The sequence below is a fragment of the Olea europaea genome, unplaced genomic scaffold (assembly GCF_002742605.1).
Source record: "Olea europaea var. sylvestris unplaced genomic scaffold, O_europaea_v1 scaffold1687, whole genome shotgun sequence".
NCBI lineage: Eukaryota > Viridiplantae > Streptophyta > Magnoliopsida > Lamiales > Oleaceae > Olea > Olea europaea.
Window position 1 is genome coordinate 180,619 of NW_019234550.1, and position 24,416 is coordinate 205,034.

General features: G+C 36.0%; 2 protein-coding genes and 1 pseudogene across 3 annotated transcripts; all 3 read right to left on the minus strand.

Annotated features, from left to right (window-relative positions):
* Positions 1 to 183: 183 nt before the first annotated feature.
* Positions 184 to 2,259, minus strand: LOC111377610 (7-deoxyloganetic acid glucosyltransferase-like). Its single transcript, XM_023000738.1, has 2 exons — positions 1,477 to 2,259; positions 184 to 1,380 (listed from the first exon to the last, which is right to left on the minus strand). The coding sequence occupies exons 1-2, from the start codon at positions 2,003 to 2,005 to the stop codon at positions 419 to 421; spliced, it is 1,491 nt and encodes a 496-aa protein (XP_022856506.1). The 5' UTR covers positions 2,006 to 2,259; the 3' UTR covers positions 184 to 418.
* A 908-nt stretch (positions 2,260 to 3,167) lies between these two features.
* On the minus strand, positions 3,168 to 5,687 carry LOC111377611 (7-deoxyloganetic acid glucosyltransferase-like). 2 transcript variants are annotated; one of them, XM_023000740.1, is made up of 3 exons: positions 5,070 to 5,687; positions 4,084 to 4,970; positions 3,168 to 3,422 (listed from the first exon to the last, which is right to left on the minus strand). In XM_023000740.1, the coding sequence occupies exons 1-3, from the start codon at positions 5,578 to 5,580 to the stop codon at positions 3,351 to 3,353; spliced, it is 1,470 nt and encodes a 489-aa protein (XP_022856508.1). In that variant the 5' UTR covers positions 5,581 to 5,687; the 3' UTR covers positions 3,168 to 3,350. The 2 variants fall into 2 exon arrangements, with proteins under 2 accessions (XP_022856508.1, XP_022856507.1); XM_023000739.1 differs by having other exon boundaries at positions 3,168 to 4,063; positions 4,725 to 4,970; positions 5,070 to 5,686.
* A 12,220-nt stretch (positions 5,688 to 17,907) lies between these two features.
* LOC111377612 lies at positions 17,908 to 19,923 on the minus strand (annotated as a pseudogene).
* Positions 19,924 to 24,416: the final 4,493 nt, after the last annotated feature.

Sequence of the window (24,416 nt, forward strand, 5' to 3'; positions counted from 1 at the left end):
AAATTATTCCGCCACATATTACTAGTAGAAAGAGTTTTTTCCAACATGTTACTTGTTATCTTTTTTAGACATTTATTTTACATCACGAAATATGCTAAACGTGTTTAGTATGTAATATTATATTAACAACTTGTACAAATACACCTCATCAAATAAAGCTGCTTTCTTGCAACGACGCCGACATAATTGCGAAATGAGATTTAAAAGTTCACTATAATACATATTACTCAATAATATGATAAGACTCCAATTTTACAATCATATAATACCAGCCATGTATCAATCTTAGCATCAAATAATTAGCAGAAGTGTAACTGGGATTCTTTTCCCCTCAAAAGTAAACCTTATGCAAATTTCCAAGCCCACTTTCTGCTGAATAACTTCAAATTGTATGCAAAAAAAAAGATTCAAATGATGCTCATACAATCATTGCCCTTAAAAACTCAATCAATCTGTCTAAATTATCGTATGATGAACCACCTTCACTGATAGCCTTTCTTGCCAAATTAGCCATGTGATCAGTCGTCTGCAAGAACTCTTCCCTTCTCACCACCATTATATCCCTAACCATCTTCTCTATTATCATTCGATCACAAGTGTCTTTTATATCCACTCCAAGCTTCCAAACCTCACTAACAAACCTACTATTTATCGCCTGATCTGCATAATAAGGCCAGCAAATCATAGGCATTTTCACCGTTATACTCTCCAGAGTCGAATTCCATCCACTATGTGTGAAAAATGCACAAACCGCCGGATGGGTCAAGACCTCTTCTTGAGGTGCCCATCCCACCAGGTACCCTCTCGCCTTTGTACCTTCCTCTAGCTCCACCGGAATTTGTCTCTCCCCATCGTTTCCAATAATAGAATCTGGCCTCATTACCCATAAGAACCTCTGCCCACTATTCACTAGCCCGTACCAGAACTCTGACAGCTCGTTTTGAGTTAACTGGGTAACACTTCCAAAACTCACATAAATTACAGATTTTGTCGGCTGGGAGTCGAGCCAGGTCAAACAGCTGAGGTCTTCCTTCCAGAAACTGCACGAAGCACGCAAGATTTTGCTTGTTTTAGCTGCCAACCTGGCCTTCAAGTGGGCATGGAGTGGACCGAGGGAATACAGATTTGGTATATGTTTCCGTATTTGATCAAGAACTGGTCCTTCCAAATCTTCAAATGTGTTAAGTATGAGCGCTTTAGCTTTAATGCTTTTTCCAGTCTCTATTTTGATAGACTGGAAGCCCGGATCATTAACATCATTTACTCTGCAAAACCCTGGAAGGTCACGGCGCCGGAGAATCCCCTCCATTCCTGGCACACTTTTTACCATTGAATCCATCTCTTCCCTTTTCCAATATGTCAATTTATCTTCATCTTTCCCTACACAAAGATAGAAATAAAAATCGAAATACATCAGCAGGACAATCTATCAAACCACTTTTCGCATACCATCCACATGTTTACTTGGAATGGTACCTTTCAGAGGGACCTCGCCTGCATCAATAATTTCTTGAATGCAAAAATATGCCCAGAAGGAGCACGCTGAAATAGTCCTGAAATAAATGTACGGAATTCCCTTTTCTTCAAGCACAGGAATAGCAAAACTCAAGACCCCATCCATGATGACACAGGTGATAGGCCTTCGAGCACCGGCATCACTCAGACAATCAGTGGACTCCATCAGCCTACGGAACTCTGGTCCTCCAGTTTCTTTAAGACTCAACAGGATCTCCAGGATGCGATCGCCAGAACGGGGGTGGTCTTCCGGCAGGCCATCAGGAATGGTGACAAAGCGAAAGCCCGGGTAGCGGGCGAAGTGGGACTTGGCATTAGCGTGGAGGAGGAGACGATTGTGATTGAAGTCAGAGAGGAGCATGGTAACATGGAGTTCGTAGAGGCAGAGGAGCTCGGCAAGCTTGAGCATAGAGTTCACATGGCCCTGCAAGGGGTAAGGGAAGATGAGAATATGTGGTGGGAGTTCTTGTGCTGATTCTTGGTGGCTCATTTCAGTGTTTCGGTGATCCTAACTTGTGATAAAGCAAATTTTGGTTGTCGCTGCAAGCTATGAAGGGGAACAGTATGAATTGTGATTGAACCTCTTACAGAGGCAAATGGACTGTCATTAAATTAGATATCTTGAAATATTATTGGATAGAGCACAATGGTATCTTTAGAATAGGATCTCGGAAACACGCAATTTGTCCCATATGTTACCTCTTGACTAAGACGTAGAGTTTGCACTTGCTTCTTATAAAGGAGTTTTTGGAGCAAAATACCACCTTTTTTTTTTTTTTTTTTAATTTTGAAAACTAACTTTTAAAAGAACTTATTTCGAATGTACTCTTGAAGGAAGTCACATTAGACCTATTTCGTTTAATAGCTCTTTTCATTGTCAAAAACACTTTCATAAAATTAATTAAGCAAGCTAAAAATTCCCTTTTAACTTTTCGAAAATCATGCAAAACGAACCCTAATTATTGATAAAGTAGGACCTATTTGTGTTGCTGCAAGTTCATCGCCTCTCTATCTTCTTGTTTTTCCAACACATCCCACCGTGTCAGTTTGTCTCGTACCTTTTAGCTTTATTTCATCCGTTTTGCTTTTAACAATGCAAGTGACCATCACATGATAAAGGGTAAATCGGGTATAAACTTAATTTCAATGAAAATAAAAACAACAGAAACAGAACAGGGGAAAGAAAGGAGGTAGAAAAAACAAAAAAGGCCAACCCCAGCCCAATATGAAAAGTGTTGAAACAATTAAGCACTTCAGCATTTGTTAGAAGAAGAACAGCTTTTGAGAGAATTTTAAATTTTTAAATGAATAAAATATTTTTTGTAGAATAGAGTTTCAGTTTATTTGAATAAACAAGATTGACGGTAAAATAGCCCTATTACTGTACAAAGATGAACTCACAAATCTTATCGAATAAAGTCATTTAAAAACTTAAAACTAAAGTCAAATAAAAAACTTTTAAAAAAAGAAAAAATTAATAAAGTACGCTTAGAGCTGGTCGTGCATCGCTTAGTTGCGTTTCGACCGCGCTTTGCAAACTTTTTAGAACCCTGCCTTGTAGAAAGATGTGGACTTTGACTCTTGAGTATGTATGTAAATTGTTTACCAATGGAAATAATTTCTAACACCATTGTTGAGTAGTTCATCAAAGATTATTCAAAATCAGACAACAGTTTTTTTGTATTACTTTCAATATGACGAAGATGAGAGATTAATACACATAAGAGAATATAACTCGATTTTTACAATCATCTGGAATTGTCATTTATGAACCCTTACATCCAGCAAAGCAGCAAATCTGATTGGAATTTCCCAGCCCCACAAACTTCCTACAATCAAATCGTGCCCCTTAAAAACTCAATCAGCCTGTCCAAATTACAGTATGAAGAACCACCTTCGCTGATGGCCTTTTTCGCCAAATTTGCCATATCATTAGCCCTCTGCAAGAACTCATCCCTTCTCTCCACCATCATATCCCTAACCATCTTCTCAATAATCACTCGATCACAAGTATCTTTTATATCCAATCCGAGCTTCCAAACTTCGCTGACAAACCTACTGTTTATCGTCTGATCTGCAAAATAAGGCCAACAAAGCATAGGCATTCCCCCTGCTACACTCTCCAGAGTTGAATTCCAACCACAATGGGTGAAAAATGCACAAACCGCTGGATGGGCCAAGACGTCATCTTGAGGTGCCCATCCCACCATGTAGCCTCTTGCCTTTGTACCTTCCTCTAGCTCCACCGGAATCTTACTCTCCTCATTATTTCCAATAATAGAATCCGGCCTCATTACCCACAAGAACCTCTGCCCACTATTCACTAGCCCATACCAAAACTCCAAGAGCTCGCTTCGAGTTAATATGGTAACGCTTCCAAAGCTCACATAAATCACAGATTTTGCAGGCTGCGAGTCGAGCCAGGTCAGGCAGCTTTTGTCTTCCTCCCAGAAACTGCCTGAAGCACGAGTTATGTCACTTGTTTTCTCTGCCAATCGGGCCCTCAAATGAGTGTGGAGTGGACCGACAGAATACAGATTTGGAATATGTTTCCGATTCGCTGATGGCCTTTTTCGCCAAATTTGCCATATCATTAGCCCTCTGCAAGAACTCATCCCTTCTCTCCACCATCATATCCCTAACCATCTTCTCAATAATCACTCGATCACAAGTATCTTTTATATCCAATCCGAGCTTCCAAACTTCGCTGACAAACCTACTGTTTATCGTCTGATCTGCAAAATAAGGCCAACAAAGCATAGGCATTCCCCCTGCTACACTCTCCAGAGTTGAATTCCAACCACAATGGGTGAAAAATGCACAAACCGCTGGATGGGCCAAGACGTCATCTTGAGGTGCCCATCCCACCATGTAGCCTCTTGCCTTTGTACCTTCCTCTAGCTCCACCGGAATCTTACTCTCCTCATTATTTCCAATAATAGAATCCGGCCTCATTACCCACAAGAACCTCTGCCCACTATTCACTAGCCCATACCAAAACTCCAAGAGCTCGCTTCGAGTTAATATGGTAACGCTTCCAAAGCTCACATAAATCACAGATTTTGCAGGCTGCGAGTCGAGCCAGGTCAGGCAGCTGTTGTCTTCCTCCCAGAAACTGCCTGAAGCACGAGTGATGTCACTTGTTTTCTCTGCCAATCGGGCCCTCAAATGAGTGTGGAGTGGACCGACAGAATACAGATTTGGAATATGTTTCCGAATTTCATCAAGAATGGGTCCTTCCAAATCTTCAAATGTGTTGAGTATGAGTGCTCTAGCTTGAGTGCTTTTTCTAGTCTCTGTTTTGATAGCCTGGAAGCCTGCATCATTAACATCACTCACTCGGCAAAACCAAGGAAGGTCGCGCCGCCGGAGAAACCCCTCCATACCCGGCACACTTGTTACCATTAAATCCATCTCTTTCTTTTTCCAATATGTATATTTATCTTCATCCTTTCCTACACAAACACAGTAATTAAAAATCAATTCACTTTCACCAGGATAGTCCAATTCATCCAATATACAAGTTTACATATTTAATTGGAAAAGAATAGTACCTCTTAGAGGCACCTCGCCGGCATCAATAATTTCTTGAATGCAAAAATTGGCCCAGAAGGAGCACGCCCCAACTGTCCTGAAGTAAATATATGGAATTCCCATCTCCATAAGCACAGGAAGCGCAAAACTCAAAACCCCATCCATGATAACACAAGTAACAGGCCTTCGATCACCGGCATCGTTCAGGCGATTGGTGGACTCCATCAGCCTACGAAATTCCAGTCCCCCAGTTTTTCTAAGACTCAACATGATCTCCATGGTTCGCTCGCCGGCGCGTGGGTGGTCTTCTGGGAGGCCATCGGGCATGGTGACAAAGCGAAATCCAGGGTAGCGGGCGAATCGGGACTGGGCATTGGCGTGGAGAACGAGACGGCGGTGGGTAAATTCGGAGAGGAGCATCGTGACGTGGAGTTCGTGGAGGCAGAGAAGCTCAGCGAGCTTTAGCATAGAGTTCACATGGCCTTGCATTGGCAAAGGGAAGATGAGAATATGTGGCGGCAGTTCACTCATTTCGCTGTTTCGGATGATTCCGGGAAGATCTTGACGGCCGAGGGGGAATAAGTGCCGCTCATATATGGAGATAGACAGCACGTCACTGTTGACGTAAGCGGATTTGAAATTTTTATTCACCACACGTTTATGGTACTAGTGCCGAATGTGCTCGCGCCGAACGTGGTTTACAATAATGTCACGATATTTTTGTGTTCACTATTTAGGGGTATTCAAGGGAATCACCAAGGGTTGTTTAAGCAGCCGCCCCAGTTATTCGATTAGAACTTTTAAAGATTATGATGAAGTTTTTGTTTAATGAGATGATTTATGTGAATTTTGTAATTTTCTTTTAAAATTGTATGAAATTAGTGAAAATCTTTCGCAAACTTCTATGGATTTTCATTTTAAAATTTTTATGTAATTTAAAATACTTTCATTTGAAATAGAATTTACGTAAATATATTACAATAGTTTGAGATTTTTACGTCCGATGTGTTGGTTCCAACAATTCCACTTCCTTTTTCCATATAATAAAAAAAAGATAAAAGAATAAAAATTTAAGACCTTAATTAAATAAATAATAATCACTAAAAAATAAATTTAAAGTTAAACATAATTAATATAATATAACTTTAAAGATAAATAAAAAAATCAATATATAGATATTTTTCATAAAAAATGAATGATAAAAGACAAAATAAGTTATAAGAATATAATTTAATTTTTTTCTTAAAAAATAGAGATAAACAATAAGAGAGGGAAAAAAAATAGAAACAAATATTACCAATGGAAATAAATAAATTTTACTAATAACTCTAGTGTTCGTAGAAGGGAAATGGACAGAGAAATATTTAAAAAATATTAATTTCTTTTTTTTTTTTTTTTGGGTGATGAAAGCCTTTCAAAATCTTATGATTAATAAGAGACAAATTTTGAGATTTTATTTTGGTACTTTTCACTTAAAAGTTAGTAACATGAAGATTTTTAATAAAAGTATATAAAATTCGTTAGAACTTGAATACTTCAAAACTTATAGAAAGTTCTAAAAAGTTTTAATTGAGTAGATCATGACTTATAGAGACTTTTTAAAAGTTTATAAAAATCTCAATTAAATACATCAATACTTTCAAAAAGTTTTAAAAAAATCTATATCGAATACATCTAGACTTTTTACAAAGTTAATAAAAGTCTCAATTAAATACATTCTCAGTAGCCTCTATAGGGGAATTTAGCCCCCGTTTGGCCTCCATTAAATTATATTTCATTACATTCTATTTTTTTCCTCTCCTATTTTCAATTATACAATATTTCATAAAATAATATTACACGTAAATCGAAAAAAATTTCCTCTTTTTCAACCACTCATTTTTCAAAAAAAAAAAAAACAATATTCCACCCATTTTCATTACCAAGTAATGGGGGCCAAACAAGGGCTTAATTTATTAATCGATTATAATTGTCAAATAAATTTTTTATTCTATATTGTGGGAGATTCATAATTACTATTCATCTAGAGCTTGTTTGATCACTTTTTTTTGTTTTATTTAAAATGCATTTTCAAATGGATTAAACCACTTTGCCAACGAATTATGACATATTGACGGAATCCTATGTGGCACAAAATGATTTGATAGAAAAGATATTTGTGTTTCAAACAATTCAATGATACAGCGTTAAATGACATTATGTCAACAATTATGTCTATGATTCTAGCACTATAGTATGAATGTTTTGAAATAATATTTTGATAGAGATGTGTGATTGAAAAATAAGGAACTTTTTTTGATTTATTTGTAATAATATTTTATTGAAAAATGTGTGAGTAAAAATAAAAGAGAGAAAAATGCATTTTAAAAATAATAGGGATCAAACAAGAGATCATCACTTATTTTTATTTATTTATAAATTAATCTATTTATAAATATTTTTCAAACGGATATTAAGCCCATGTTTGGCCCCCCCATTTAACAAATATTATTTTTTTTTTCAAAATTCATTGTCAACCACATAATTTCATAAAAAATTTTACACGTAAACAGAAATTTTTTATTTTTTTTAACTACACTTTTTCTAAATAACACTATTCCATATTTCATTTTCTTACAAAATGGGGCCCAAACAAAGGCTACGTAATAAGTTAATTGTTCCAATAATCAGTAAACTTAAGTTGACGTCTTCAATTGCTCACTACACTTTACTAGGTCGAATTTTAGTTACTAAAACTTCTCAAAAATGTTGAACGTTACTTACTCTGATCACTTCCGTTTCGCTCCTCTAACTAACATGGCAGACGGATTTCGTAGCAAGTGCCCCATCACCATTAGATGCCCAATCCTAAAAGAGGGATAGTCCATGTAAGCAATGGGTCTATGATTGTTTAGTATACTTTATCATGAATTTTGATTTTGCATTATACTTTAACATATATCTTTGATTGTTCATTATACTTTAAACTAATCGAATTTTGATCACTAAACTTTTCAAAGTGTTGCCAGGAGGATATGAAAACATGGATTTTGTTTATTTGCTGTTTTTAATCTTCTATTATTATGTATTTAAAAAGTTCTTTTGAAACTGAACATTTTATTTAATAATTTCACTGATGGAGACAATCAAATTGAACTGGATCATCATTCGCTACTGGTAGTTTTGCTTTTGTTTCATTGGATAACTATACTTTTATTTGATTTCACACTTTGTCTAGAATAACTTCTCATATTTGAAAATAGAACATTTGCTAAAATATTTACTCAAAAACACAAAGCAAGTCAAGATTCTAGAACTAGTAAATTACATTAAAACACGAAAATCTTGTTTGATAGTATTCAATATTGAAGGGAGTTATCATTCACAAAGACAAAATGGGTGATGGTTGAATATGAAAAAGTATGTGGCCAATGTCATGTATGCATAAACTAAAGAGACATAAATTTTGAGCCGAATGGATGAGTAAAAAGTGAGAGATGTACATTAAGGGAAACATGTCGAACGTAGTTGTGAGCTTCAAAAGGGTCGATTCCAAAGCATTATCAAAGTCGAGCATCGATATCTAAAGTTTACATCCATGTTCGATAGGTTCTGCTTAGTGTACATCTCTCACTTTTTACTCACCCATTCGGTTCAAAATTTATGTCTCTTTAGTTTATGCATACATGACATTCGCCAAATATTTTTTCTTATTCAATCATCACTCATTTTGTCTTTGTGAGTGATAACTTCCTTCTAACGCTAAATACTACCTAACAAGATTTCCATATTGCAAGATGCATTTGAAATAGGGCATTTATGAATTATGATCCCTCCGTTGCTTCTCCTTCATAATCTAAGTTATGGGTATCTTGTCAAATTCCAACAATACATCGTCCAAATCCATCTAAGCGAGTGCTGCTCACATCTTGACCTGCCACAAATATAATCTTCTATTGCGATCTAATAGTGGAATATCATACTTCATAGTTACCATCACGAAAAAAATCTCGATCTTCTCAAGAATTAAGCCTGAGTTCTGATACCACTTGTTATGAACTTATTGAAAGTGGAACAATTTCAATACCAATTTGTTATGAAAAGAAAAGATATTGAGAAAAATTATATGAAATAAAAATCACAAACTCACAAGAAGAAAATAATTTGCAAGATGGAGACTTTATTATAATATGAAGAAAGAGAACAAAGATTATGAGTTTACATTGTTTCAAACTTATAATGAGCTGCGTGTCTGGAAATGATTAAGAGGAAATTTTAATGAAAATTGTCGCCATTTAGAATTTCAAAAGCAGCCACAATTATGGGCCATATTTTCTAAAATTACCAATGATTAAGAGGAAATTTTAATGAAAATTGTCGCCATTTAGAATTTCAAAAGCAGCCACAATTATGGACCATATTTTCTAAAATTACCAATGCACCCTCCATGATTTTAAACTTGCCCAACAATGAAGGGCAAAAATGACTATTGGTATAATACTGTGTTAGGTCTGGCAGAAATGGTTCCAATTCCAACGATAATAATATCAATTGTTTGGAGAAATAATTGCTCCGAGACAAGTTTGAGTTTAATAGGGATGTTATCAACTAAGATTTTAATGAATTTTAAAATTCTTTTATTAAAAAAATCTTTATAAATTCACTAATTATTGAGGTACCTAAATTTTAAATGATTTTATTAAAATTTCGATTGGGGACACCTAAATTTTAATAAATTTAATTAAAATTCAATAAAATCTCAATTGAAAATATCTAAATTTGGAATGACTTTTAAAATCCATTGCAATCTCAATTGAGGACACCCTTTAATAACCTAACAAAATTGTAGATAAGAGCCAAATATATATAGGATACAATTCAAGCCATAGAAGTAGAATTGTAGATGAAATAGAATGTCCAAAAGTTTCATTATCTTTATTTCCTTAAGTTAAACACAAATTCTAACTCCCAATAGGCATATAAATAGAACTTCAACCAGAATTTGTCCAATAGACTTCGAATATGATTCCAAAAATATTTCAAATAGAAATCTTTCTAATGCGCATTTTAATTAGAACTCTCAATTATCTTCAATAAATAATTCGGGTCACACCCAAGTTTCAATAGAATATTTTATGGGAAAATTAGGCTTAATACCCTGAAAAAGAAAAAAAAAAGATTAATTCATTACAATGAATTAAGTGCTCGTTTGGTAGCCAATTTTTTTAGCAAAATGCATTCTTTCAATCACATCCGAGTGGGACCCAACCAATATTTTATCATTTCATTTGAATTCAAATAGTCCAAAATGCCAAATTTAACCTCCACGTGACTTCGTACTTTTCAATTGTTACATGGAAAAAATCATTTGTTGTCTTGGCACACAAATCCACAAAGTAGTCTACATATGCATGGCCCATATAATTGGTGCACAACACGGCCATTTGTTCCTCTCACTATACACATTCACGCCACTCACCATAGAGCGGCTTAGAAATAGTAGTCACAACATTATAAAATATTTTTCCCACTATTTGTACGCACTGAAAGATCAAGATTACAACATCAAAAAAATTTAAACAACACAGATAATTATTCTCCAACTAGTGCAAACTAGCGTGCATGGTACGTTTGCCCTGTTAGGTACCGTCGCCCTCTCCGTCTAATGGAAAAAAAGGGAAATTCATTTCCCACGAACTGCATCCGAATTCTAACGTACTTTACCCCAGTCACGGCTGTTGGGTCATGTAGTCACGAAATCTGTCCCACTCACTGCGCTGCAATTCCGATGCATGCATTCGGCAGCTCAACCTCGAATGCATCTTCATCCTCGTCCGCTCTCGTGAATGCCTTGTCCACCACTCCTACTCGTCGGAGAAAATTATGTATACACATCGTGGCCACAACAACAGCAACCTGCATTGGGAACGAATAGCTAGGCATATGATCCAATATTTTCCATATTTCTTTCCACACATCGAACGCACGTTCGATGACATTTCTGCATGATGAGTGTTTGAAGTTAAACTTCTCACGAGCGTTCCGAAATCGACGACGCCGTCCTGTTCGCTCATCGCAAAATTGTTGGAAGTGATACAGTATGTCCGAACCTTTGTACGGGACCATGTACCCAGGCTGATGCGCAAATCCTGAGTCCACCAGATAGTACTTACCAAGTCCCGGGAGCGAGAAATGAATGTCTGGCGAGTGGATGACAAGCACAAGTAGTCGAACATCGTGCATATTCCTAGTGTGCTCCACTAGCACAAATGTGAAAAATAAATTAAAATCGCATGCAGCCAGCACATTTTGGGTCGGCGCTCATTTTTATCCTATGAAATGCACACGTTCGTTCCGCGGTAATACTACTTTAACATGCGTCCCGTCAATGGAACAAATGCAACCTTCAAACAGTGGGTACCTGTTCAAATCGGGTCTGTGAGGCCACAAACCGTTGTTGTTGTTATGACTTGATCAGATCAAATGCGCTGACAGCGCGACCACAGCGCGTAGGACTTCTTTTATGTAGTGACAGACGATTTCGAATGAGTCGTTGAATATCGTATTCACTTGTTGACATCCCAACTCGTGCGTTAATATACACAAGAACATTCACACTTGCTCGTAGATGTCAACATGCTAACTGTTTCGCAGGCCGTGCTCGTCCCGTAGGACATGTGCAAAATATCATAGCATTGGGGGATACATACGAAATTTTCGAAAGCACATCTGTCCATTATCACTCATTACCTCCATCATAAACATGTGATCATTTCTCGCGAAGGAAAATCGATGGATACAACGTCGCTATGTGCGATAGTATTCACGAGCGTCGTTTCCGGTGATTCTGCAATACGATACCCATGCTGTTGCATCGGTTGCCAAAGAAGTCAGGAGAAGCTCGTCGTCCAAGTCATCCTTCGTGTCGAAATGTTTCCACAAAATGTAGCTAAAGTTATGATCTCTCGACAGGCCAAACATTCACAATTTTTTAAAAAGGATAGCAGGCGTAATTTAAGCGCTTGCAAAGACTGTGACGTACTCACAACACCTCTCAACTTCTCACCTTGCTCGGTCCAACTTGATTCATAGGCATTTATAGAACTTGTGCATGCCTAGTATCATATCACATGCACCTACTCTCTGGTTATTGCTAGTGCAGCAGACTTTGCTACTGCACATTTTAACCCAACAACAGTGATTGGTGCTAAAATTTCGCATAGTACCATCTGCTTTTTGTAAAGTTTGAACAGTGATAGTTGTATAAGTAACCTGACACATTTGGCATGATAGGGAAAATTTGGACATGTGACAATCTACTCTAATTTTAGTTTGGCCATGGGGATGTTTGTGGAACAGCGTGATTTTTTTTCCTTCCATAATTGAGTGTGAAACGCGTGAATAGATTTAACGGCATATAGCTCTTCAAACGCATAATGAACAAGTGGAAAAAAGTGCGTTAAAAAAATACAACACATATGGACAGCAAAGGAAAAAAAGGCACACAGTCACTGGCATTATTACTTCCCACGGTCATTGAACATCCACTCAATCCACTCAAATTTCTCATCTGCATCTTTCATGATGGCAAGCATATCACGGTATCGGTTCTGGCTAGAAGCTGGCATGCAAAGAAGTAAAGAGGTGTTCGTCGCTCAAGGCGGCCTATTGCTAACAACTCTTTGACGTACTCTGCCCCAACAGTTTCATTTGAAGCCATCATCGTATGAATCTCCGCCGCCACTTCCTCCGCTGCACTGGTGGTGCGGTCTACTGAGAATGACAATTCACGAGCGGACATCTTTTTCTTCCTGGGCCTACACTGCCCACTGGACGATTTCCTTTTACCGCCGCATGTTGTTCTCGAAATGTTCACGCGGTCACCAATCCCCACCTGTTCGGCCTCATCACTAGATCTACTGCCCTCTCCGTCCACCGGGATTGCATCCCTAGTATCCTCAGAACTCCAAATCATTCTCTTGAAGCTCATCTTCTTCAATTTTCACCCGAATTGTCCCATCTATCCTCATGAGGATAGGTTTGGTTTCAAACCCCAGTTCGAACAAGAGGAGTACGCCATGCTAATGTCTCTTGGATGATCCACATCTCAGGGTCGCAGCAGTTGACTGGACATCTAGGGGTAAAGCACTGTTTCGGTGCGGGCCGCAAGAGAGGTGCCAAATCGAGCGCACTATCCTTGTACATGCTGAAGCCCGATCTGCACAACTTCATTCGAGTCATAGCATACTTGTCTCCGTCATAGTTGTCACTGAATAGCTGACGGTGCTTTATGTATATCTCGCTGAGGTCCTTGTCCTTGAAGTTTTTATAATCCTTGTTCTTTTGCACAACACAGGTTCGGCAATGAGAGTATAATTGTGAAACGTAATTATCCATGTGTCAAAACAAATAAACAACGGCTACAGAGGTGTAATATGGGGCATGAAGTTAACGACACGAGCAATTCATTGCATGCACAGGACTCCATCCACATTTATATTTGAAGTGTCAAATAATCCCGCTAGCATGTAAGAAACACGTTGCATTGTATTAATTTAAACTGACGGGTTCGTAATTGTTGTGGTCGAGACAAATGTTATAGCACGAGGTTTTACCGAAATGAAAACCCAGTAAATAAACACATGTAAAAACCATGAAGACATATCACATAGGACACAACCATCAAATTGAGCAAGCAAATCAATGAACACTCGAATCTGAAATGAGTAGCGGTCAAACAATCACAACACTTTTGTAATGAACGTTGCAGCGCAATCAACATTTTCAATACAATACATTGTCAAGTTCCAGCAACCAGTGGAAGTAAAAAGAATCTCAGAGCATAAACACCTATGGCAATACGATAACATTGAAACTGAAATTAGAAAAGATCTAACAATAATTTTGGTAAATGCATTGTTCACTTTTGGCAGTGTAAATCCACAGTCCAGGGGATAATAGGTTATGTGATGCAAATGTGAACAAACATGAATTTTACCACCGAAAAGGCATTCACTGGTCATGTAGTCGGTCTTGTCCAAAATCGAGTTAAGGTGAAACTAGGAGTCCATTACTTGAATCTTCCTGTGCCACCATTCTTTAAAAGCAACAATCCAACCGATAGTGTTGTTATTCTCGACCCCGTTGCTGTTGACAAGCTCCGATAGACGCTTGTATATTCGACACATTGAATCCCAATGATTTCGCAGCTACTGGCAGGTCCAATTATGGCCGGTCACTGAGTTGAAGAGTGAGGCAACTCGTTCCCACCCTATTTTGTAAAACACCGACAATTTCAGTGCCCTTCGGCAATGGCAGTCTCGCACGCAGCAATGAAAGCTCAGGTGGCTTCTGGGCTTCAGCGAGGGTAGGACTTCGAGGCCGTCTGTCGCGCCGTCCCCATCGCTGAGTTGGAAGGTCCGTGAGAGAAATCCCCTGGCTGCAGAGTGAAAGAGTTGGTCTTTAACAGTACAAAAATCGGGAGGAAGTGGAAGATGGAAGGATAACGCAATATTTGTACCTATTTTCCGAATTCATCCATTGTTGGTCGCCGTCGTTGCGTCAGTCAAGCGTCCTTGTGGAGTGTGGCTTGAGGAGAACCGGTGATAGTTGCTGTGGGAAGTCGTCCACGTGTGGAAAGGTGAAAGTCAACACCAGATAATCCGATTGCTGAAATTTTTGGCCTGTGTTTTAGGTGCGTAATCGCCGAGTTGGAAGACAAATGTGAGAGAAGGAAAGTGTCAATAGGAGGGGCATGTTGAGGGAAAGAGAAAATTTACTGACTATACTATTTGTCAGAGAAGTGGGTGGCAACGTTCGATTAATTCATTTTGGGGAGAGAAAAATGGCAACCAAACAACTCCTAAATCTCACATAAACTGTAATTAATACGTCCTAACTAAAATCCCCAAACCTCAACACCCCCAGAGAAACCTCTTCTCTCACATCTCTCACTCCAACATACGATTCTGAAACCAAAGAGAAACCTCTGTCTTTACCGTTTTCTGCCGTCTTTGAAGCTCCAACATCTTTCTTCGAAATCGAACCCCTGAAAGCCCAAATTGCAGAAACCTCACCTCACTTTGACTCCAAATTCTAAAACCCGCACCAACTCTAACTTTGACTTTTGCAAACCATGACCTGACTGAAAAAAGTGAATTGAAGGAGTTGAAGAAAAAAAAAGGGGTTAATGATGAAGAATCTTCAGAGAAGAAGAAAAAAATTTCTTCAAAATTTTTTAAACCTAAGGTAGCTAAGATTGTTCATTGTTTAAACTATTTTTATAGTTTTTATTCAATTTTATGTTGAAATATTTGTTGGTTTTGAGAATGATATGGCTGTTTATTCCATTTTTAATTTTATGTGACTAGTTTTTTGTGAAATTTTCAATTTTATGTTTAATCATTCAGTGTGAAAGAATGATTAAGGTACTTGAATCTGACTATTTATTCTATTTTCAATTTTATTTGACTGGTTTTATGTGAATAGATACCTTAATCTCGAATAGTAGATACCATTTTCAACAATCTTGAATATCGAAATTTTGTCTGTGTAATTTTTAAAGACAACAAAACTTGTGCATGTATTCTTGGACATCATAAGGAACAGAACATATCAAAGTCATGCACGTTTTGGTCAATTCAACAAAATATTTGCTACCATTTTGTATAACAAACTTCTCATAAGCTTTTAATATCAGTAATGGATAACGTCAACCCAAATAAATGAAGAACCTACTGCCTAGTATAATTCTTGACGAACTATGCATTTCTCTTTCCAGCAGTCATGAAGTCAGTTTATGGTGACAATTGGTTGCATTAGATTGTTGACACCATGACCATCTAACATCCATGTGTCATGTTCTATTCTGATATTAATTTTGTAAAAGATATCTCTCAAGTCATTAGAATTCATGGCATAGTTAAATCTCTCTTTCATTTTAAGCAGAATTTCTTCCATAGATTAGAGCATGACATTTCATTTTGGAAAAAATTTTGCATTAAATTGCTCACTTTCAATTTTTATGGAAGCTATCGACGGAACATGGCTATCTACATAGACCATAGTGTTGGTTACGTTGTGGAAGCTACAATATTGCTAATTGCAAGAAAAATTTGTGGTGTTGGGATCATATCTTTGATCCTTTAACATAGAGATTGATGTGGTAGTCCTTTTAAGTGTTAGTAGTTCCCCGTACGTGCCATGATGAGCAATTTCTATAGCTAAATGTCACTTTTTTTAGTCACTTTTTTTTCCTTTTTTTTTTTGTCATTTATTTTTTATAGTTTGTGTCACTTTTTTGAATTGTGTTAAAAGAAAGTGACTGATGCTACCAAAAATTGTACATGATAAATCTCGAATTGAACGCTTGATCACTTGAGCTTTGAGGTTGGGAATGAGCACGAACAATCTTCCAGTACTTGAAACAAAGACAACGAAGTGTGTCCTCATCGTCCCTCTGGTGAGCAAGTCAGAAAAGGGAATTTGTATGAGAATGTACGTTGAAATTGTATACAAAAATGTACCTATATAATGAGTCTTGATTGAATATTTATAGATGTTGGTGGTAGAGTTGTGGTAGGATTTAACCACCTACAATCCTTATTCCCATCATGTAAGGTATTTGTTTTACAATTAAAGTGTTCTACTTGAGTTTGAATTGGACTGTGATTGGTTAGCGATGAAAATAATGATCACTGGGAATCATAGTCAAAGTAGGGCCAATAATTTCCTAGATCGTAGGGAAAATAGCATCAAGGGACCCTAAACCCGACCTAAATGGATAGGCTTGACCTAGATGGAACCCGACCTCAAAGGTGATGGTATTGAGGAAGGTTGAGGTTGGGCCACTTAGGTCGAGTTCGAGGGTATTAATGTTGTGTGTCATCTGTCACTTTTAAATTTACATAGTATTTTTACTTCCAAAAAAACATTTTTTATTATTTTTTTATTTTTAGATATTGTCACTTTTTTGAGTTTGTCACCTTTTGAGTTTTTCCTTCTTCTTTTTTGTCACTTTTTTATCTTCTTAAAAATATGATATGATATGTAATATTTTCCTAACATAGTCAGCATGTGAATTGTCCTGGACAAGCTGATTATGTTAAAAACATGATTATTGATAGTGTTGCACAAATGGATGGTGTCATTTTGATGTTTGTCACTTTTTTTTTTTTTTTTTGGGTGAATTTTGTCACTTTTTTTTTTTTTTTTTGGGTGAATTTTGTCACTTTTTTTGAGTTTGTGTTACTTTTTTTGAATTGTGTTAAAAAAGTGACAATTTTTATTAAAAAAAAGTGACATTGCATCACTTTTTAATTTTACATAATATTTTTTTACTTCCAAATTTTTTTAATGTGATTTTTTAAAACACCCCTAATTTTAACGGTATTTTTGTAAGTTGCCCATATTTTATTCCTTAAAAATTTTCCCCATACAAGGACATTTGCAGATTATGGTGCTTGGTTAGAACAAATATGGAGGAACCACATCTTATTGATTGACTTAATAATAAGGGAGGCTGAATATTTATTTGATAGCGTATTGCTTTTAGTTTGTTCGTAATTTCCCTTTAGAGCCTTAGACTCTGTGGGTGATAAATAAGCTTTGTTTCGAGTTACACAGCCTCGTTTGCAAATTGAATGAAACTATTGTTGAGCATTTTCTCAATCTTGGGTCAATTGTTCAGTATTCACACTTGAATCAATGAATTATTGGCTTCAAATTATAGGGTATTCGAAGATTCAATGAACCTTTGAACATATTCTTCGTTTCTTACATTTCTGCACATCACTCTTGAAGCTTCACGTCACCAGCTTTCATATCGTATATGGGCTAATTCTCTTTTAAGAATTATGAAGAGAGATTCGAATCACAGGCTAACAACTAATAATAAAAACATGCAATCAAATCATTAGAGAAACAATCAAACGAGAATACAAAATATTAAAAAAACACGGTTGCGAAGGATCAAACAGGAGGTCGGAAAGATGAACTGAAATCAACCAAATTCTTAAGTGATTGGTATGAAGAACCGCTTGGTTTCAGACAACGATCTAATTTTTCCTTCAAACACATTATATTTTTCCTAATATCTTCCCCTTCCTTCCCCACCATTAGTTTTTTTATTGCACTTTCTATTTCAACTCTATCCAGCCCTTTCTCCAACTTAATCCCGACTTTCCAGATATCATTCACATATCTGGAATTTACCTTCTGATCGCCAAAGAAAGGCGAACATATCATTGGGACACCTTCACAAATGCTCTCTAAAGTCGAATTCCATCCGCTGTGGGTCCAAAATCCACCAGTAGAAGGATGAGATAGAACTTCTTGTTGAGGAGCCCATTTTACAATTTATCCCCTTCTACTAATTGCCTCCAAGAATTCCTTCGGCAAGATTTCAAGCCATTCTGAGCCATTCACCAATCCAGGTCGAACAACCCACAAAAATGGTTGCGCGCTATTGGCCAACCCCCACGCCACTTCAATCAATTTTTCTTCTTGCATTTCTGCAATACTCCCAAAACTCACATAGATCACTGACTTGGGTGCTTGAGTATCCAGCCAGGAGATAGAGGTTCGATCTTGTTTCCATAAACTGCTTGAGGAGGCTGCGAAGTACTTATGAAACGGGCCAATTGCAAAAGTAGGAACGAGGAACTGTTCTTGAAGTTTGTCAAATTCAGGCTCTTCCAGTTCCTTAAATGTGTTGAAAATGAGCCCCGAGGCTTTTTTTGTTTGTTCCACCATATTAAGTACAACCTGGTATGGCTCTGTGGTGCACGTTTCAATGGTAGGAATATCCTTAACTTTCAGAGGCGGGAACTCCGCGACAGGTGCATCCATTTCAGAATCTGTCCCAAAAAATAAAAATAAAAATAAAAATACTCAAATCCATAGATCAAGAAATGTATTCTGGCCTCAGGCACAGAGTACTCTTTTTCTTATCTGTTCACAACACATTCATGAACTGACGAGAAGAATGGATAAAATTTCTAAAACCAGCATCTCGATGAGAGCGTGAGGGGGAAAAATAATGTGGATTCCTTGAAGTTTCCTCCTAGAAATCTAAAAAAGAACAAAGAAATAGAAAGGGAGAATGACATAAACACGAGGGTTTTGGTGGAACTAGGACACGAAAGCAGAAGTTTTAAAAATGTACCTTTCCAGGAGAGGTATCCCTTTTCTTGAAATAGTGGTAGAGCTGCAAATGCCAATAGCGAACCAACACTGCCCGTCCGGAGTACAATCCTTCGGATCTTAAGGTTGTCAGCCACAGCTTGTGTGAAATACCAAATTGCATCCGTAATTATACATGATATATGATCATCAGCATCATCCGACAATAATTGAGCCAAGCAATCAAGAAATGGCTTAACACATTTCTCATTGAGAAGTTTTAGCAGGAGTACAATATCTGAAGTGGAAGCTTCAGTTTCTGATAAACCATCAGTTATTAAGTGTACGGTGAAATGAGGGTATTCAGAGAGATTTGGGAGATTATATTTGGTGTGGATGATAGAAATATCGAATCCTTTGTGGTGAAGGATGTTAGCCAGCTGAATCATGGGATTTATATGTCCCTGTAATGGCAATGGGAAGAGTACTAAACGACATCTTTTACTCTGTTGCTGGATGGTCTGGCCTTGATTATCCATGAAGAAGAAGAGCTCTTGTTTTGAGCAATGGAGGGTATTGTTCAGCTCGAGGGTGGTGTCTCTCAAGATTCTTTGACAATATGAAATTGAGGCTCAATTTGTTTTCATTACTAATAAAGCACGATGCCACAAACGATTTTTACGTTAGTCTTGTCGTGATTATCCCTCAAGCCTTTGAGGTATATCTCATTATCGAGAATGAACCAAATATTTTTATTTGTTTATAAACTCACGTGAGGAATGGGTAATACTAGAGGAAGCCATTTACGATACTTTAATGGATATTTCTCGGTTTGATGTCTCTCAAAATTCTTTGATCACAAGAGATGGGGGCTTGATAAATATTCAATTACGTAACTTTTACTATGCCCCCATTCGTCGTTAATTCAAAAATACATTTTTCTCTATTTTCTTTTCAATCACATTTTCTTTAATAAAATAATATTACATGTAAATTCAAAACTTTTTCGTTTTTTTAACAACACATTCCTAAAAAATTAATATTTCAAAAAATATATATATTTTTTCAAAAACTAATTACAATGGAGCTCAATCATGGACTATCGATGTTCAAACAGGGCCATGTCGGCCCTATTTGTATAGCATGATATAAACAACATTTAATGATAGACATAAAAAAAGTACAATAATTTCCAGGCGGACCTAGAAAAATCGTCGTCTTGTTAATTCGTATTGTTTCTTTCATAGACATGTTATTGGTTGAGGGCATCAAGTTGCCAACGAAATTTCGGGAAAAATTGTAGCAGCTTCCCTAACCTTTTTTCTTTATTTTTTTCAGACTTTATCTTAACCTTCATTTTGTGTCAACGAAAGTCCTTAAACTTTCATAAATATTCACCTGAGGTCTATCTCGACGAAAATTGTCCAAAATATCATCAGTTGACAGGGAAAATTTCTTGAACTATCTACTATCACAACGATTTTGTTGGCTGCTGATACTTTTTTGGACGGTATTTTAGACAGTTTTATTAGAGGTTGATTCTTTAATTTTTTCAGTCAACTGACAGTGTTTTGAACGATTTTTGTCCAGATGGACCTCGAGTGTATATTTATGAAAGGTTAGGAACTTCCGTTGGTACAAAACGAAAGTTAAGATAAAGTTTGCAAAAAAATGAATAGATTAGGGACCGCTACCACAATTTTCCCTAGAATTCCCGCAACACGTTTCAATTTTTAAAAAAATTAAATTAAATTAAATAAAAGGCTAATTCAAGGTTATTTTCAAGGTTCAAGCATGACCTCTTGGATCTCCCCCGCTATATTTAGCCTGTGTTTGATTTTCATTATTCCTGTTTAATGACGAGAATTTGATTTTATTAGTAATTTTTTGGAGAATGTATTGTTAAAAACGAAAGAACATTTTTAGATTTACATGTAATATTTTTTTTTTATTGAAAGTGTGATTGATAAGAAGGGATAGACCTAATTTATTGTCGGTACTATTTCTAATGATTTGTCGGCATTGGTCCATCAACATAAAATACTGTACATTCAAACTTTTAAGGGCATGTTTGTTTAAATAAGCTAGAAGATTAAAGCCAATTGACTAAAAGTGTTTTTCCAACAATTATAAGCAAATATTGTAAATCCTATTAATTAATTTAGAAACCGTCAGCTAATTGGATTCAAGCAACATGAAACTAAATCTTTTCTTCTTCATCTACAAGAAATTAAAACCCATAAATCCATGCAAGTCACTAAGTAATTTGTTTACTAAGGTTGTCCAAAATATAAATACCAAGGAAAACAAATTAGAAACTTATAGTAAGACTTCTATTTCAACGACAAACTCAGGAACTATACTATTTAATTTGTTTAAGTATAAACAAACTCCACAAGGCTCCCAAATATCAATTTTTCTTTTTTAAGCGACAAAGCTTAGCTCTATTAATGGATGTCAAACAAGGCATTGAATTTAATGCATAGAGTTGGAACGGCTTTGATGAAATGGAGATGCGTTAAAGAAAACCTATGCGTTAAAGATTTATCAAGAACTTTACAATTTTCATAAGATGAATGAAACACGAATAAAAATATTAAAATGTACAATTGTGCTACAAGTACCGTACTTTTTACATCATTTTTTAAAATATCAATTTTTAATGACAACGCCCTTATAGTGGTCGTTGTGGGTGTTTCCTACGCGAAAAAAATGCGGCTATTTTTTCCACCTTAATTTTTATCAACCAAGCGAATGTATGGTCTTTGATACTCCAGTTCAGCGACCAAGTTTTGGTCTCAAAAGAGTATTAAAAAAATTAGTCCAATTTTAACGGACTAACGCCCTTACCAATCAATTTGTTGTCGTTAATATAGTCTTACAGCAACCACTTTCGATTGGCTATTTTTGAGAGACATGCCTTTTAGCTTAGTGTAAAAACAATATTTAACCCTAATTTCACATTGGACCAATTTTCTCCAAAAATGACATTGTACAAATTGAATGAAAAACAATAAAGGTGACCCAGTAACGCCAGTTATGGAAGACAATCCCATTATTGAAGGTGCATTGTTGGACAGGGAGAAGGATGAGCCACGCGGAGGTAAATTTTGAGATATATATTTCGTCGAAATCTGCAGAGTTCTTAAATCGATGTTTTTGTTAGCTTTCTAAATGATTTTTGCCTTTTTCTATTGGAATATTTGATTGTTTGGACTTGAATGAAGAATCGTTACCACATGAATGTCAATTAAGTGATTTAGATGATCCCGTGAACAACTATGATCTTCAATCTGACAAAAATGCATCAGAACGTGTTGCGGTAGGATTAAATGCAGCAATCATACTACACATTCAAGCTCAGATCTAGACTCAATCTAGATGGAACACGTGTTGACGCATAATTGGACAGTTTGAAAGATTAAAAACAAAACATCCAATAATTTTCTGACACATTAATCTGTCTCTTTATTCCCTTGTTTTTAACCCTAAACAAGTGGCCTTATTCTAAATGCAAACCATAATATGAGTTAAAATTAGGAGTTAAAATCTGTTGTCCATTTTTACTATCTGAATTGCTTTTCATATAATTAGAAATTGACACGTCATTTAATGATGTGTCAATTTCTAATTAGATGGATAGCAGATTAGATAGTATAAATGGACAGCAAATCTCGACTTCGAAACCAGATGAAACATATTATCTACCCTTGGGGGAACGATATATTAATTATTCTTGTGGTGAGGAAAATGATTCCGTTATGCATATATAAGTAGATTCTCAACATGTAGTTTCCTTTGGGTAATTGTATTTTCTGATTTGGAGAATGTTGTTTTTAATTTTTGGAAAAGCGTGTTCTCACTTACGTAAGTCATTTTTTAATTTGACGCCCTTTTATGCAAATGGCGGAACTTAATGATGTCAACGTACCACATATGAATTCGACAAAGGGTGATTTCCATCAAATGGGAGTTGTGAATTCAAATTAGTCATTGATGGGTAAGGGGTGGGCATTTTTTGGGGAACCGATGAAATCGGAACTAGATAGAACCAATCTGTTTGGCTTCGATTCCTCTACTAAATGAATCAATTTTGGAATCATACATCCAGAATCGATGATTTCGATCAATTTTTACTATTGCCTTGAGAATTAATAGTAAATTCAATTCTCCTGAATTTCTCTTTATACTCGTGCATTGCACTAAGATGCACCAGATCTTTAAATACTAGACCCAAAAATTATCCTATGGCAAAATTTCACTTTTCATACACTTCTTTTTTATTTGTAGCAAAACCTAATAAGTAATCAAAATCTAGATAATTTTATAAATACTTTACAAATTCATAACTTTAATGCAAACTCAACATGAAAAATATATATTTTTAGTTCAATCTTTCGTAAGAACTCTAATTCTCATTATTTTCTAAGTGCCTGACCATCAAGATCTTTGATGATTATTAAAGATAGTTAGGTGATAAATACTACATGTGCTTTTTTAATGTATATTATTACATGGATTTTCTTAACAATTATTATACGATACAGATTTTATTGTTTTTGCTGTGTTTAATAGTATATGCTTTTTTCTGCCTTTCTGAGTTGATCTAAGGCTTTGAAGAGAATTTTTGTTTGTTGCCTTATTTAAATAATTTCATTTTTATTGTTTGATTACAATAGTGACAAGTGATTTAATAGTTAATTTTTATCTATTTTCAATTTGTGTGACAATCCGAGTCTTTAACGATTCAAGTGTTACTAAATCATAAACTAAAACTAATTTAAGTGATATTATTAAAAATTCAAATAATGCAATGCATTTAATAAGTTAACTTGAAATGAGAAATATCTTAAAATACTTAAAATCAAATGAAAATAATAATAGTTTGACAACGTAATAATTTTATTATTGAAACTTCTGCCACCATTAGCCATCTCCATACCGATCGCATCAAATTGTCAATTATTTGAAAGTAAAGACATAATGGGTTGAAAATAATTCTCAATAAGCATGCGTGGATAATGAATTTATATATGTATTTCTATGAGATATTCATATCTTGTATAGGGAGACACTAAAATTAGCCCGAACTTAGATGGTGCTAAATTCTTGTGCGTAGCGTTACTAAGCTCTAATTCATTATTAATAAAGCATACGTAACATGAACCAAAACATAACATAGCCGTAGAAGTACTATATACATTGTTGACCACTGAACTTCGATCTCATGAGATTTGTCCTGGGGCCCATCTCTGTGAGGTGCGAGT

Excerpts from the sequence above, each read along its gene's own strand:
- LOC111377611 (XM_023000740.1), bottom strand. The coding sequence starts at position 5,580 with ATGAGTGAACTGCCGCCACATATTCTCATCTTCCCTTTGCCAATGCAA. Across the intron at positions 4,971-5,069 it reads CGGCGAGGTGCCTCTAAGAG|GAAAGGATGAAGATAAATAT; the intron begins GTACTATTCTTT and ends GTGTTTGTGTAG. Across the intron at positions 3,423-4,083 it reads TGGCAAATTTGGCGAAAAAG|GCCATCAGCGAAGGTGGTTC; the intron begins GCCATCAGCGAA and ends TTGGCGAAAAAG.
- LOC111377610 (XM_023000738.1), bottom strand. The coding sequence starts at position 2,005 with ATGAGCCACCAAGAATCAGCACAAGAACTCCCACCACATATTCTCATC. Across the intron at positions 1,381-1,476 it reads AGGCGAGGTCCCTCTGAAAG|GGAAAGATGAAGATAAATTG; the intron begins GTACCATTCCAA and ends ATCTTTGTGTAG.